The sequence below is a fragment of the Homalodisca vitripennis genome, chromosome X (assembly GCF_021130785.1).
Source record: "Homalodisca vitripennis isolate AUS2020 chromosome X, UT_GWSS_2.1, whole genome shotgun sequence".
Taxonomy (NCBI): domain Eukaryota; kingdom Metazoa; phylum Arthropoda; class Insecta; order Hemiptera; family Cicadellidae; genus Homalodisca; species Homalodisca vitripennis.
Genome location: NC_060215.1, coordinates 56,191,273 through 56,208,527, shown reverse-complemented (window position 1 = coordinate 56,208,527; position 17,255 = coordinate 56,191,273). Strand labels below are relative to the sequence as shown.

Genomic DNA, 17,255 nt, shown 5'->3' with positions numbered 1-17,255 from the left:
GAAAGACAGATTCACCTGATCTGTGTTTATATCTAGATTTGTCACAGTATTTCTGTTGAGGAAGCTGTGGAGACATGATGGTCCGGATCTGACTGTCCGATATCCTGCCATATCTTTGTTATTCTCTCCTCAATTTTCTTTTAATGTTCATTTAAAGTTTATAGTTTACCATCATTTTAGTCATTATTATTTACTCAGCTGTGTAAGTAATAATGACTGCTTTCATAAAGATATTTGGACCACTGGATGGATTTTGTTTGCATTTTGTACTGGCTTATTATTTTATATCTGTTACTGATTTTACTGTGTTTTTAATAGAACATGTAAATTTATAATTTATTTTAAATGCACTAAACTCAACAAATAAAGACAATTTTAAGCTAATTATACATTAAAACACTTGCCAAATTATATTATTTACATAGTCTCATCAAAATTAAAAGATAAAAAACATTTATTTACAATTCTCTTTTACTTTTGTTTTTTAAAACGAACAATCTGCTGTTCCTATATCAATCCTGGGTGAAGTTTATTGTAAATTTAGATTCAGAAAGGGTAAGGTCCTCTCACTAAAGCACTTATATCACACAAGTGATAACAAGGTAGTTCTCCTTTCTTTCATGCCATAGTGATGGTATGAAATCTCTTTGTGGATCGTAAATGAATAATAATAATATCAAACACTCAGTGGATTGCCATAAAAAGGGAAATGTTTTTGTGAGTTTCTCACTATATAAAAGACAATTGTCACTGTTAACTTACAAGTACTTTGTGTCATTTGAATTGTGTATTAGAATGCACTTTTAAAATTTATATCCTAACACTATTTTTGTATATATGTTACAGCACAATATAAGATGTTTGATTCTGATTCTGAACCATAACCGGTTCTGTACTTTTCCTCACGTACATATACATTGTTGTGACTCCATATTTGTGAAAGAGAAGTTCACATGACTGATCTGATCTACCTGTCCAGTAGCCCTCTAATATTGTATGAATTAAAAATCATGTTCTTAAATTATTTGTGCAAAATTAGTTTTATAGTTGTTCAATACAGGTACACAGTGTTAGACGAATATGTTTCTGATTGAGTATGACTAACACATGTCAATAACATATTAGGTATATCAGTTGTGGTAATTTCTCGTATTGACTAACTACATAACAGTTTCAATAACACTATAGAGATCATCGTTGACTAAGACTGATGAAATAGGTCTAAAAGATTGTTTTTCAGTTTGAACCATGTTCAGGTAGTTTAAATAACAAACAAGTTTGACATACAACAACATCCAATAGATGTTTGACCAAGTGTGGCTGACATTTTACTATAGATGTAATGAAAGTTACATGATGAAAACTTCCAGTCCACGTAGCTCCTGAACCATTAGAGACATTGAAAAACTCTCAAAAGCAAAAATGTCTTGTTTTTATGAGTAGAATCTAAAAACAACATAAAATACAGGGTGTTCCATAAAAGATTTTAAAGTTGGCCACCATACTGGAAAATGGCAGCCATCTTCAAAAAATTTGAAAGTGTATTCTTGAGTGAAACTTAAAATTGAGTAAGTTCCAAATTTAAAGTGTGGTGCTAAGTCGTGTAATTAAAAGTTGGCTATTGGATCACTTTAAAAAACTCACCTGGTATATATAAAATATAAAAAACCTTTTTTTATTGACTGTTCTCTTTTATTTTATTTTAAGATGGTGAACTTGTAAAAATAAGAGGTTGTTTTACAGGAAGGACATTTTCCCTACATGGAAGTAGTAGAGGATCTAGTGAACCGAGGCCAACAACAGCTTGTTCGAACTGAACAGTTACCTAAACTGGAGGAAATGCTTAACTCAGCAGTAGTTTGGAGAGAAAGGGCATCTCGGGTCTTCCTCAGGAAGAACACACCTTACACTCTTATGGAGGTAAGTTTTCTCCGAAATTTAAAACCAATATGTGAAACAAGAAACATTTTTATCCAGCAGCGGTCAGTGTGGTAGATAGGTTTTATTGTCACAAGCGTATTGGCTGGAAGCAATTACTTCCATTTAAATTCCATGAAAATGGTCAAGTTGTAGTACTATTCACTCCTTTTAATCCATAAAATGATTCATATTCATTCGACAGTAAAACATAACACCAATAGTGGTTACCTGAACGTTTATGCGATTTATGTTTAGTCTAAAGATTTGTAATATGATTCATAGTTACAAAAAAATCAGGTTGTACTCTTATCCATTAATTAAGATATATTTATTATGTAACAAACAATGTAGTTTCTTATATAATCTGGTTTTAAACTTAACTGTGAGGACAGTTAATGTGTACTATTAGCACAAGTTAATCTGTTTTGTGATAAAACATTTACTTTTCCTAGATAACGTTGAAGAAAATTTGAAAGTAAAGCAGTGAATGTTTGTTTTTGTTTAGACATTGATTCCACGACCAGAGTTGGGATTAGCTATGCTGAGACAAAAGAAGAAGGGCAAGGATTCGACACTACCTTGCTGTATTTCAGGAGTTAAGCTTCAGGGCAGTATTGACCCTGCCAGTGTTGTTGCTGCCTTTAAGGTAAAGTGTAGTTTAATTATTGTTTATAAGTTTTTGCTGGTTTGCTATTTTTTAGGAGTGTACAAATATCCAAAATTTTAAATCAAATACATATAGCAATCTATAATTTTATTGTGTTCAATATAACGTTTATTATTCTACAGTTTTGGATTATTTCAGTGAATTGAATAAATTAAGATGCAAGACTAATATCAAATGTGATAAAAAAACCTGTGCAAAACTGATTTAGACAGATTTATCACTCACTGATGGGGAAGATAAAAGCCCCATTCTAATGATTCATAGATCTGTAATTATGATTAGGTGAGGATGGGAGACAATTCGTATTTTGTTGTCTGGCTGCTGTATCAAATTCTACCAATATGTTTCTGTTTTTCTCTATGGATGTTTCTTCCAAAATTATTGAAATTTATTCCAATATTGAAATTTGTTATTTTCTGTGCACAGTATATTTCAATACACACACACACTCGTCGAAATACACGCAATCAAATGGACACCCGCCCACTGCGGCCGACCCGGCACAGCCTAGCCCACCCCGGCCTTTTTGTGAAGTCGAAATACACGCAATAAAATGGATACCCGCCAACTGCAACCTGCCCAGCCCACCCCGGCCTTTTTGTGAAGTCGAAATACACGCAATAAAATGGATACCCGCCAACTGCGACCTGCCCAGCCCGGCCTTTTTGTGAAGTAGAAATACATGCAATCAAATGGACACCCGCCCACTGCGGCCGACCCGGCACACAGCCTAGCCCACCCCGGCCTTTTTGTGAAGTCGAAATACACGCAATAAAATGGATACCCGCTAACTGCAACCTGCCCAGCCCACCCCGGCCTTTTTGTGAAGTCGAAATACACGCAATAAAATGGATACCCGCCAACTGCGACCTGCCCAGCCCGGCCTTTTTGTGAAGTAGAAATACATGCAATCAAATGGACACCCGCCCACTGCGGCCGGCCCGGTACAGCCCAGCCCACCCCGGCCTTTTTTTGTGAAGTCGAAATACACGCAATAAAAGGGATACCCGCCAACTGCGACCTGCCCAGCCCAGTCCGGACCGGTCTTTTATACTCTGTCAAAATGCATACGACCAAATGGACACCCACCCAGTGCGAACGGCCCGGCCCGGCCTGGAAAGACTCGGCCCATACGGCACCCGAAGAGCCGATCTAGGCCGGGCTGGGCTGGGCCGGGCCGGTCGCAGTGGGCGCAGTGCTTAACGCGAATGAAGATATTGAAGCAACAGTTCGATTATGTTCACATCGATGTGAAATCGACAGAATACAAAGGAAATTTGGAAGTAACTCGTTCTCGTTGCAGTCGCCAATAATGGCGTCAGTGTAGTAGGTTTGACGAGAGATAGTATTTATATATGCTTGATGTTAAAGTAATTTTGTTTTCAGTGCCGGTCAGTTGTGGGTTAGTAGTTAGTTATTGTGGACATTTGTCATCAAGTTTCGAACAAATGTAAAGTAAGTTATATGCAATTTTACGTATTATAAAACTAATTTTATTATTGCCTTTGGAAATAAATGTTTATTAGAATTTTCTTCCGTTGTCAACCCAAGAGTGGCTAAATAACCTATGTGACTATATATTGTATTTATAATTTTTTTTTTAAAGGAGAAGCCGATCTCCTTTTATGCCTTATTATGCCCGTCCTCATGGGCCACTGGCCTGTGCGAGGATCGTATCAAACAGAATAAGGGGGAGAGTTGATACAGTACAAGGTCGATGGTACTGATAAAAAGTGCAACGGTCACAGACAGGATTCGAACCTGCGCTCTATCTCTCAGACTCACCAACGTCTTAGACCGCTCGGCCATCGGCACTCCCTCTCGCCTGTTGAAGAGGTTGCCCAATTCTTTGAAACATAGTGATGAATATTAAATGTTTCAATTTAAGGTAATTGTTTACATTAATATGCCCATCGAAAAACGTGATCATGTGATCAATTATGGTGTACAATTGAATGCCTATAGGATTTATTTTAAATTTATTTGAGATATATAATTAATACAACACTTTTTTAGTAATCTAGGTGTTTATTTACCCTTGCTATACTATAATGGTTGTTATCATTTAACTTATTGTCAATAGCCTTCTTATTTGTTTAAATTAACTTGTGCAAGACATCTTTAGTAATTCAAATGTTCGAGTTTTATGACTTTCACGCGTTTTCTAAAGAAAGTAAAACTTTTTCTGTGACAAATTTATTTTTTAACACAAAATAAATTGTAAAAAGGGTTCGACATTTGAATAGCCCATGTTTTTTGACTTTTTGAGTTTAATCCTTTTTTACAAAATGAATATTAATATATTTTTATTTATTTTAACAGTTATTTTGTTTTTATGTTAATTCGCCTAAAACTAACCTAACCCTCAACTGGTTTAGAATAGTAGGCCTATTGGGTTTGATGTTGAAAGTGTAAGTAAAACTTCTTTAACTTGAAAGTAAAACTGTTTCTTTACTATCCTGTGTTTTAAGGGTTTGTTTTCAGACTTCAAATAAAAAAATCTAAATCATTTACCTGTTTGGATATTAAAATGTATTTGTAACAAACTGTTACAATATAAACATTAAATTGGCACTTTAATTGGCTTTGGTACTTTATCATAATTTGTTATAGACCTGCAACGTTATTTTACTATTTTTTAAAATAGTAACATTAAACTGAAATTCATTTTAAACTAAATTAAATGCCACATTAAGCGTAGTGTTGTTTAAATAATTAAATTAACATATTTTGTAGGTACGATTAACAGTTCAAAGTTTTTGAACACAAGGGAGTTCAATTATAAGTTATAGGTTATGAAAAAACCTCATTTACTGTAGATTTTTCAACAACGAATTATAAAATGTTGTTAATAATGTATAAGGATATTAATAATTTAAACAGAGGGCCTACTATTTTTGAGCATCGTCTAAAATAAAGGTATGTATTCTTTTAAGCAGTTATTTTAAAATATCACAATGCTGTTATTAGGCCTTAAATATTTGAAAAATCTTTATTTTTACATGGAAAGTAAACACTATTTCGTGACTTGATTTTGGCTTGTAAAATTGTTAGTTACCGCTAAATAGCCCAAAGTAAACCGCGACTATAGCCTTGAATTTTATAATTTTGAGCCTTGTAAACCTTGAAATGTACTTGAATTTTAGATTAGGTCATCACTGGACACCCTGTTATGGAATACTCTTTCATTCCGTATATTGTACATATTGTTCATAATCTATCTACGTTGGAATATATTGAATTTATATTTAAATTTTTCTTTGGTTTTGTTACTTGTTCCAATATTTGAGTGTGTTGTTTCCAAATTTCAGTATTATGTCTGAGTTTTTACAGCATTAATTTTTTTTGTACCTATACAGTAAAATTACAATTTTTGCAAATTGTTTTTTTTCTCCTTCTTGAGGGAAAAGGACAGTTTGTCCCCCTGCACTTAGTCCTAAAAGGGCCTTTGCGCCTCCCGTACTTTAATTTTGTCTCCTCAAATTTGCAAATTGTAAAAAACTACCCAATTTTCTAAAATTAATACTTTTTTCTTTATATTTCTTTGTTATTATCAGATTGGCCAACCAATCAGGATTTGACGGGAGAAAAAGCCAGAAATCTTGGGAAAATCTCAAAAACAATTTTTCTGTTTCTATGAACTATTTTCTTGCTTCAACACATCACTATTTATTCAGTATAGTTCAATCATTTTTCAGATTACTAAATTATTTAGATATCATTAATAAATTAAATTAAACCTAGAAATAAAATAAAATATTTTAGTTATGTTACCATACTAAAATATAAAACTAATTAATCTATAACTATTTTTGTAAGGAAATTATTCAGAATTATATTTGAAGACATACAATTCAATTTGTATTTGATTCAATACTAAATTCCATTACACATATCTAGTATTTGTTTCGAGCAATGAAGTATAAAACTGGACAATATTGTCTTGAAATCTTAACACATATTTATATATGATAACATTTCTGTATAATTTCCTTTTCAGAGAGCAGAGAAAGCTGAATTAGAAGCGATGTTACTACTGAGAGAGGAAAATGAACTCAAAAAAAGAGTAAACAGTCTAGATTCAAAATTCTGCATTTGTCGAAAACCTTTAAATGGAAATATGAATGAATGTGCTCTCTGCAAGGATTGGTTTCATGGTAAGTAATTCTTTCTTTCTCACACAAGTATTTTTTTGTTATCTTTATAAGCAAATTTAATTAAGTTAGTTGATTTAACCCTTTGAACACCGATATAAATTTAGTATTTTTTTAGATTACGCTCATTTAAGGTGAAAAAATAAAAATGAAAATTCCTTAAAGCTATTTTTTTTTTTATTCATTCCTAATGACTAATAGTCACACACAAAAAATATCTTTACATTCATTATGTATTGGTGATAGTTATTCTGCTCTTGATGAAGAATTATTTTTCAAACTGAGTATGTAAGGATAATAAGATTATAGCTTGCCTGTATGGTTTGTTCCAGTGTCATGTGTGCCATTAATGAAGGGTGTCGTCAGGACATGCAACACAACCATAGGGGAGAAGGCTAAGCCTATCACTTACCTGAATGAGACCAAATTTCTCTGTCCGATATGTATGAGGTCACGTCGGCCACGACTAGATACCATCTTGACTCTGCTGGTCTCCCTACAGTCCTTGCCAGTCAGATTACCTGAAGGGGAGGCCTTACAATGTCTCACCGAGCGTGCCATGGGCTGGCAGGTAACAACCACACAAATATTGTTTTACTTATTTAAAAAGTTGATATAAATTAAGGCTTATAATTAGTAAAATAATAAAAATTACTGATAAAATGTTTTCATATTAACAGTTTATTTCCTGTTTATTTATTACTTCAAAAGCTAAAGTTCATCAATGTGCTTGAATACATGCTTTTTAAAAATAAGGTACCGATTATAACTTATTAATCCGGTATCTGCATTAATCCTCCTACTGGTACAATATCAGTTCCACAGTAACACCTAAACGCCATTTATAATTTTGTGCTTAGATTTTGTCATGTATTATTAGTAGCTTTTGATTTTAGTCGGTTATTAACTTGTGACATGAAGAATGAAACAAGGACTGAAGAACGTAAAGATAGGTTTTTTGTGTTGAAGTAGTCTATAAACATTCAGCTTTAGTTTTGATGTGAATTAAGTATAGTAGTGATTGGCTAATCCACAATTTTTCAAATCTCAAATCCGATTCTGAATTTAAAAAAAATCAATTTCCAAATTTTGAATTCTAATAGTTGCTTTTAACGTAAGTATGACTTAACCCATTGCGGATCAACGACGTGAGGGTGACGCGGAGCGAGGCGTGGACCAAAAGCACAATGACGTGACCCTCACGCGGATGACGTGGTACGGATGACTCATTTGTTTTGAACGCATATCGCTGTTATAAGTCTCGGAGATTATTTATAGTCCGTTTTCCTGGACTGGCTTCCTATCTTATCTCTGGTACCTGTCCACAAATACTCCCCTCGTTATCGGTCAATAACGTTTTTATTTGCGACAAATTGTTTGTCTGAGTCGTACAGTCGTGGCGTTCGATTTTCCTTTGCCTCGTGTGCGTGTACGTAAATAAAATGGGTGATAATTTACGATCATCTGAATTAGATAGACTATTATTAGAAAGTGGAAGTGATGAAAGTGATATCGATAGTGTTATTGAGGATGGAGACGATTCTATCACGCGTATAATTGTTTCCGTGACTATCACACCAAAATCCACTACTAAGACAAAGACAGTCTCAATATTTTGTAAATATTAGATTAGTTGTTTCTTGAATTGACAGTTTTATTAGAACATTTTTTTATTGTGTAAAACGTTTGATCCGTCCTACATCAAGCAGCTACAACATGCAAAAAACGTTAGTAAAAATGTTATGTACCTGTATTTTTACATTTGTTCTAGTATAATATACTTGTCTAATATGATCTGTATAATGTTTATATAACATAAATAACAACATAAACAAACAAAACATGTATAATTATATACGCTGGCCTAATTAGTGAGCGCGCTAAGCAGGCAGGTAGGCGTGCAACCACTGCGGGTGCTGCGTTGTAATACGGATTAATTCGTACTCTAAGGCCCGCGCGCGCGCGCCGTTTTCACGATCCGCAATGGGTTAAACAAAATTACCACCAGTCTAATTACTTTCATTCTTAACCCTATAAGTGGCAAGCGCCGTCTGAGACGTATGATTCACGCCGCCGCGAAGTGGCAAGCTCCGCAACCATCCATTATTTTTAGGCCTAGTTTGAACTATTCTATTCTCCATGAAATTTCCTATATATATCATATAGTATAGTGTGTATTCATGTTACTAATGTTTGCTGGCCTAAATGAATCCAACAGTTTTCGTTTGACCTGGCGGCAGACGAGAGAACAGCTGTCTACTCGTCTCGTCACTGTTTTGTTTGGCGACTTTGCGTACTGTTATTGTCAGTATATTATTGTTTATCGCGTTGTGTTACCGGTAAATGTTTAGGTTATTCGTTCGTCATGGAAAATGTTGGGGTACTTTGGGATTATACCAACCACACCAGTATGAGGAACACAAACATATAAATTTATAGAAAAAAACATTATAGAACGAAAAAGCAACTCTTCAATTACAAACTTACAACGATTATTAATTGTTAATGGGTTTCCTGTGACGCCCAGAATGCAGCAATATCAAGGATGAGTGAGTGAGTGTAGTGGATTTCCGCCTTCAGCCGCAACTGCCGACCGCCACGAATATTTTAGATTTAGGCAACTAGTCACGATCTTGTAAAAAATGAATGGTCCCCTCTTCGCTCCTGGGTAAATCCCAAATTCTCATAGTGTCACCCATCACTAATCTATTACACACACAGTAAAACACGAAAGTACAAGAATGCGGCGCACCAGCTGAATGGGCGGCGAGATTCTGTAATCACGTTATCTACTAGACCGCTCGACTTTGACCTCTGTCTGAGGATGGGGAGGATTTTGCGATAAGACAATTCCTGTTTTATATTTACAAAATATACTGTGCTATGACAAACTAAGCCACTATTATAGGCCCTACACTACTGGGAGGAAAATACAAGCCCTAGTGACTCGGAGTAAAAAAAACAAACAAAAAAAAACAGTTTGTACATTGATTTAGTTTTTCCCTTCTAACTTTTTTGTTCTTGTAAATAGAAAAAAATGCATAGGTAGTAATTTGTTTAGAATAAAATTGTGTATATTCTGTAAATATGACATTATTTTGTAGCTCCAGTAGTTTCAGACGGACAGTAGAACTTAAAAATTATTTTTTCTAAAAGAAAATCTTTACACACCTACAATGATATTCATCTGAAAATAAAAATAAGGAACCAAATATCATAATTATTCTTATTCTATAGTTCATAACGAAAACAAAAATATATAATGTTGCTAGGTTATCACTTAGATAATATTTTATAAAAATAAGTTTAACGATCACGGCAATTTACCCGAAAACGGCCTGCCACTGAGACCACAAATGACCGCCACTTAAAGGGTTAAACCTTTGTAGACTATCTTTGTAATATAAAAAGTAATCCAAGAATACCACTCTACTATAAAGGGATTTGCAAAAATGGCTATATTTTAAGAACAAAGTCATATCCCCTACCTCCTACTTTGATCTGATAGAATATTATATGAACTTCCAGAACATGCTTTTAATCTGCAAAAAATATGGTCATAAATGTGTATCACTTATAAACATATTTTAAACTTAAAATGTTTGAAAAAATTCAAACCACCCTTAGCCATTTCTAGGTTGGCATTTCTTATGGTTCCCCTCCATAAGATGGTTCCATATGTCATATGGCTCTCAAAAAGGGCGTGGTAAGTAACTCTTGCAGTCTCTGCTGTACCAGTAGCAACAGTTCTCCCCATAGCATACAATGAACTGCTGAGTTTTTTTCACAGAGGATGTCAACATGGTTCTTCCAAGAGAGGTCAACATCCACAATAACTCCCAGATGTTTGGTGTGGTCAGTGGTTTTAAGATTAGGTATACCAGCTACTTAATTTTTGAGGACCAAGTCATTGTTTTTGCAGTAGTCAAGGGTCATATTCATTGTTGTGAAAGAGTTTATCTCAAGATTGTTCACAGATTTGTGTGTTGATAAGATGACAGTACCATCAGCGTACAGCATGAAGCATTTAGTATAGGGGTTGATATAGGATGGTAAGTCGTTTATAAACAATATGAATAACACTGCCCCTGAGGGACACCTCTAGAGACAGATAGTGGGGTAGAATTTTGTCTTGTATGTTTCACCTTTGATTGAGTAGGTTAGTTCCACGATCTGTGATCTGCCTTCAAGATAACTGGCAAACCATCGAAGTGTCGTTCCATTAATTCTTAGACAGCTTTGACAGAATTAGATCATAGCTCAAGCAATCAAAAGCTTTGCTGAGATCTAAGAATATTCCTGTTACACCTGGCCATCTTCAGTACTGTTGATTATTTCTTCAACCAGATCTTCCGAACCTGTCACTCTCGACCTGCCCCTCACAAACCCATGCTGACTCTCAGTAAGCAGACCATTGATATCAAGATGTCGAAAGAGCCTTATTAAAACAATTCTTTCAATAATCTTTGAGTAGGTTGAAATCAAAGATATCGATTTTCAGACTAGAGGGAAAAAGATCCCTGAAGAAGCGATAAATTGGTTACATACTCAAGCAGTAAAAGAAGTTCCTCTTTGCAACATTTAACAATTCTATAAGTAATCTTGTCTAATCCTGCAGGTGGCTTGGCTTTAAAGAGTCAATTATCTTATTTGGCTTATTTTAATAGATTATTTAAACTTATTTGGCCATTATTATTCTGAGAAGCAGAAGGCACAGATATAGATAAATTTGAAACATGAGCAGCAGACTTCAAGGTATTATCAGCGATGTTGAACTGATTAAAGTGATGTGCCATTATCTTGGAATACATGATGCTTTCTCCATTTACAGTCAAGGACTTTATCACAGAATGTTGACGATTGCCGCTCACAGTTGATCACGTCCTTAATAACCTTGCTTTTGTTGTCAGATGTCATATATGATTGGTACTGGACGTGCATTAAAGTTCTCTCAGCTTCAGGTCATAATTTTTCTTTAAAGTATTTGTTTGCTTTTAATTCATCCTCCTCCTTACCACTTAAAAGATACTGGTTATTGGCCTCCAAGAATATCCTCTTGAATTCCCTGGCTTCTTCATCTCAGAATATCTTCTTCTAGGAGGCAGTTTGACTCTTTTTCTGTTAAAAGATGCTAGCATTACATTTAGCATACTCCTTATAGATGAATCCTTTAATTCATCAATATTTAAGTCTCCAATGATTAGAATATGTGGGTTAGTTGTTAGAAGTGAGTCAATAATGTCTAGAGCTTGTTCGGAGATGGCTAAACAGTATATGAGTATTTGATAGATTCTTAATATAAAAATTACCTTGAAATTACTGAGACTAATTTTTATTCCAGCAATCTTACAAGTGAGAGGTATGCTAACATTTTTTATTTCCAGATTTTCAGTTTTATGCCTTAGTTTATTATTTCTGTAGATAGTAACTCCGCCTTTGATATGAGTTTCTCAGCAATACGCTGCTATCAGTGAGACGGATGAGATCAGTGTTTTTTTATCTTTTCAGAGCAGTTTCCATGTTCTGTTAAGACAGTAAAGTCGGAATTCAGATCTTTATAAGATGATTTATTATTTCGATTTTGTTCTGTTATCTGTCAGTGTTTTGATGGAAAGCAGTCAAATGTTTGTCACTTTTATTTGTAGTTGAGCTGTCCTCATGCATTTTCCCTCTTTTACTTGCTTGTTTGCAGGATGGAGAAATTTCACAAATATCTTGCTATTGTATTTTTGTTTGAGGTTACCTTTTCATCTCGGATATTTGGCTAAAATATTGCCCTTCTGTTATGGAAGTGAGTAGTCATCCTGGTGATGTACCTGTACATCCTCAACAATTCTTTTACCTTCTTGAACTGGGGTGTCTAGAGGTTTTGTACTTATTAGTTCAGGTTATGTGGTAAAAATCTTACTTGAGTTTTTCTGTTTTTTTGTCGGGGTTTGAAAGTCCCCCCTCCCCAGTCCTCGTCTGCTGGTCAGCTGTCATTTGGCCAGGGCCTTGTGTCACACAGGATGTATTCCGTTTTTGGTTGGTCCTCCAGCTCCCATCAGTTGGTTTATTGTCATCTGCTCCAGGTTTGGATCAGCTAAACACTGTTCATGTTGAATTTCATTTTGTTTAGCCATTTCAAAACCATTGAAACAGTTTTTCTTCCCCATTTTAGATGGTGTATAGTTTGGTTTTTAAAGTACCGTTTTTGATTATTTTGTGGCTTTGAGCTGTAATTTTTTTAAGCTGTGGTTTTTCTGAGTTTAGAGGTACTTTAGTATGTATATCTTGAATTTGTGTCGTTAAGGCCTTAACAGCATGTTCCAAATTATCTTGCCTATCCTTTAGTTGTGCAAAATCTATTAGAAAGCCTGATGAGGCAGTTGTAGGCTGAGAGGTGAAGTGTAAGAATGTTTAAATTTGTGTTCTGTTATTAATGTATATAGACAACTCAGATTTTTGAGAGTTCATTTTTTTCAAGGACACTAATTGTATTTTGCAATTGATCTTGACATAATCAGCAATAAGTTGATCAAAACATTACATTGGTATACACAACTATAAATAAATTCGCGAAGAAATTAGATTTGACCAATAAAAATAATAACTTGACACTTACGAGAGATATGAGAACACAAATAGGAATTTCCTGTGTTAAAAGACAAACTCAATCATACTGGAAAATGTATTGTTCAACAGGATTAAGAAAATAAAGACCAGAACAAGCAGAAGTTAAAAAAAACATCTTCAAAGACAAGTTGGTGTGAGCTAGTTAGTGTGCGCGTATCCTAATGTTATAGTAACTATTATTTTTAATTTAGTTTATTTATTACCTTGTTAATATGTGTGTGTTATACTGTATTTTGAAAAATTTGTACAAAGAACTGATGTAGTTTTTCAACGCTAATGATGGGGTTTTAACCCCGAAACTGGTAGTTAAATAATAAAAATTACAGAAAACAGATTTAAGGAACATAACCTTTTTTGTATATAGTTTAATGATAATATTTGATGTTTTAATATTTACCTTCCAGATAAAATTTTCCATCCCAAAAATATTCAAGAGAATTGTCCAACTATTTCAAATAGTTTATTTGTTTTTCGTAAAGTTATGCCATTGAAGTTTCATAAATGAAAATTGAATCTATTGTAATGTCTTGTACTATTTTACTGTATTGTATTGTCTTAAAGAAATGTGTGGAATTGATCTATTGTGTCCATCAAACACAAAAAAAAACCATTCTTTTTGGTCCATCAAACACCCCACAAGGTACAGGCTATCAACCTAAAAACTTGAATTATCAGGAAATTAAAACAAATTTAATACTTAATGTACATTAGATACAATTAAAATATCAGTATTAAAGTTAAAATGCATACAAAGCAATTGGCAACAATAAATTCTTGATTACTAATAGGCAGTGATTTTTTTTACAAAGTATCAAAACATCCTTCATTGTAAAACTTTACCAATCCCATATAGAATACATTACAGAAAATTACTTTTCTTGTTTATTCTCAAACATTTTTCTTATAGGCTTTGTTTGGGAATTTAAATAATGCCATAGAAGCTCTTTTAAACCTAATTAAACCTAAAAACATAGAAAAAAACAGTGTATCTGTTAATATAAAAACTACTATTAGTAATTTAGTACCAGTACAAACCTATTTTTTTAGAATACAAATACGAAGGCTGTCCAAAAAGTAACAGATGTTTTCAAATAAAAAAATTATTAAAATAAAAATAATTTATTATTTACATTTTGAAGGTAAACTCAGGCTATTATTTTACATAATCGTTATATAATTTAAGACATTCATCATAACGTGGTACAAGCTTTTCAATACCCTGCCAACTGCGAGTTCAACCACTGGTTTACACCGGCATGCATTTCAGGGTCATTGTCAAATCGTTGTTTAGCGAGCCATGTTTTATCATTGGAAACTGTCGGTAGTCGCTTGGTGCGGAATGCGGGCTGTACAGTGGATGATGGAAAACTTCGCATCCATAACCATCCAAGAGCTTTTGGGTACGATTGGATGTGTGTGAACGAGCATTGTTGTGGGGAAACAAAACTTTCTTACTGAGTTTTCACCGATGCTTTTTTTGTATCGCACGTCTTAAGTTTCCGAGTGTTTAGCAATACCTCTCTGAGTTGACAGTTTGGTCACGCTCAAGAAAATCAATGAAAATCACTCACTGAGCATCCCAAAACACAGTCATGATTTTTCTTGCTGGCAGCGATTGCAGACACTTCCGCAGTTTCTTAGCCGAATGTGTGTTTCTCTATTCCATCAACTGTCCTTTTGTTTTACATTTCATATTCTTTACCTAAGTCTTGTCGCCCGTTACGATATGATAAATGATTTGGTTTCCACTTTTGTCGTAGGCTTCCAGAAATGTCAGTGCTGCAGCAAGTCTGTTTTTTGTGGTCTTCTGTTAGAATTTTCGGAACCAATCTGGCATAAAATTTGTGGTAACCAAGTTTACCAACCACAATTTCATGAACTAAACTCTGTGAAATTTTGGAATAAATAAATAATAATCCATTTTGGATAAGGTGGTGATAACGGTCTAAAGATGGAGGTATCCTTTGAATCACACTTTTTAAATAAGGGAATTACTTTCGCTATTTTAAGAATTAATGAGAAAATATCACTGATAAAACATGAATTTACCAAGTATACCAAAGGTTTAATGAGATGTTTGCTGGCATATTTTATCTCTGTTGTAGGAATTTCATCCAATCCGGTAGAGAATTTATTTTGAATTTAAAATTTTGAAATTTCTCTTTCTGTTACTGACCTAAAATTAAAAGTAAGCTTTACAAAGTTGTTGAGGCAAGACAGAGTATCGTTGTCAATTTTTCTTGTTAGTGCTATCAACTGTGGAATGATTGACAAGTCAACATAATTATTTAAAAAAACTCATTAAAAAGTCTACTGATTGCCCTATGATCAGCCAAAAAGGCTAACACCAATTGACATTTCAATATTGTTACAGGTTTTCTTTCTGTTACTGATTTTAGAATTCAGAATTTTCCAAGTTGTTTTACAAAAATTTGTTGGATTTGTTAATTTTATTTTGAAATTATTTTTTTTCTATCAATTAAACTTTTCTTATAATTTTAGTTTAAAATCTTTTTTGGTTGAATAAATTATGATCATTAGTAGCTGTAGCACAATTACTTAACTGTATAATTCTCAATTTATTAAGTTTTAGATCTTGTGTCATTTAACTTTTGTTACTGTTTCGTAAACATTTCTTTATTTTGGGAAAAAAAATATTGAAATAATACATACAAATTTCATTAAATACATCAAATTTGTAATTTACATCAGCATTATATACATTAAACCAAGTTTCTTTATCTAACAACTTAACAAACAAAGCCAAATTTCTCTCTTTCAAATCCCTAATTTCTTTAATCACAATCTTATTTTCTTGTTTATTAATATTTACAGTATTACTGCAACTGTCAAAAACATCCACAACCGCCAACAAACCGTTATGGTCAGATATTTGAGTATTTAAACACTCTACCTTTATACAGGAATCATTACAATTGGTCAAAACATTATCCAAAGCTGATTCAGTGTTGCATGTGATTCAAGTAGGAAAGTTAACTATATACTTCATTTTGTACAAATATAACACATCATTCAACTGTTTAGGGTTATTACTATTTAAAACATTTATATTAATATCTCCGACAACAATTATGTTTTTAAATTTCTTAACTATGACACTTGGAAAAAACTTAGTTTTTCTAAAAGGTTAGCCATGTTAGAACTAGGAGATCTATATAATGGAACTAAAACAAAGTTAAAATCATTGAATTTATAATCCACTATACAACAGTCAAATTCTTTTTCAGATATAATACTCTGAATACACTTCAAATTAACATTGTTATACTTCATTTTTTCTTTTCTTAAAACCAACACCTTTTCCAACAATCCACTGTATACAAAGTATGGTAGGTACGATACACAATCTACCACGGCTGGTTGCATACAGAGTGTGCATGGAACACTCTTGACACCAAGATGGCGGTGCTAGTCCCGCCCATTGCCGCACCATATGAAAATGTCTGTTACTTCTGAACAGCACATGTGTGTGGTTTAATTAGAGATGTTGATGAAAATGTTCAGTCTGTTCTTCAAACGGTTTATATGAATATATTGTATTTATCATGGAACTTGGAGATAAAAAATTGAAAACAAAGTTACTTCAGAGAATTGGTGTTAATAGTCTTAACATAACAGCTTATTGGGAAAATATTTAGAGTTTTCAAAATATACATTGATTGAAGATGCAGATTTGTTATATATTTCAAAATTTATTGACTTTTATGATTCTGTAAACTCAAATGTTATTTTAGTGAACAATATTTGCTTGTATTAAAAAGAAACTGAAAACCTTTTGTTATATACAATTTATGTATTTTTACATCTGCCAGAAGATAATTTCAATGTAACAGGAGAAATTAATAAATAACATCTGGAGTTAGGAGTTGATATGTAAA

General features: G+C 33.4%; 1 protein-coding gene across 1 annotated transcript in view; it reads left to right on the top strand.

Annotated features, from left to right (window-relative positions):
• Nucleotides 1-17,255, top strand: part of LOC124369011 (lysine-specific demethylase 5A) — a 101,087-nt gene that overhangs the window by 57,464 nt on the left and 26,368 nt on the right. The window contains exons 20-23 of the mRNA XM_046826637.1: nt 1,744-1,920; nt 2,426-2,566; nt 6,588-6,744; nt 7,074-7,312. Of these exons, the coding sequence (XP_046682593.1) occupies nt 1,744-1,920; nt 2,426-2,566; nt 6,588-6,744; nt 7,074-7,312 (714 nt within the window). The remainder of the gene's footprint in view (nt 1-1,743; nt 1,921-2,425; nt 2,567-6,587; nt 6,745-7,073; nt 7,313-17,255) is intronic.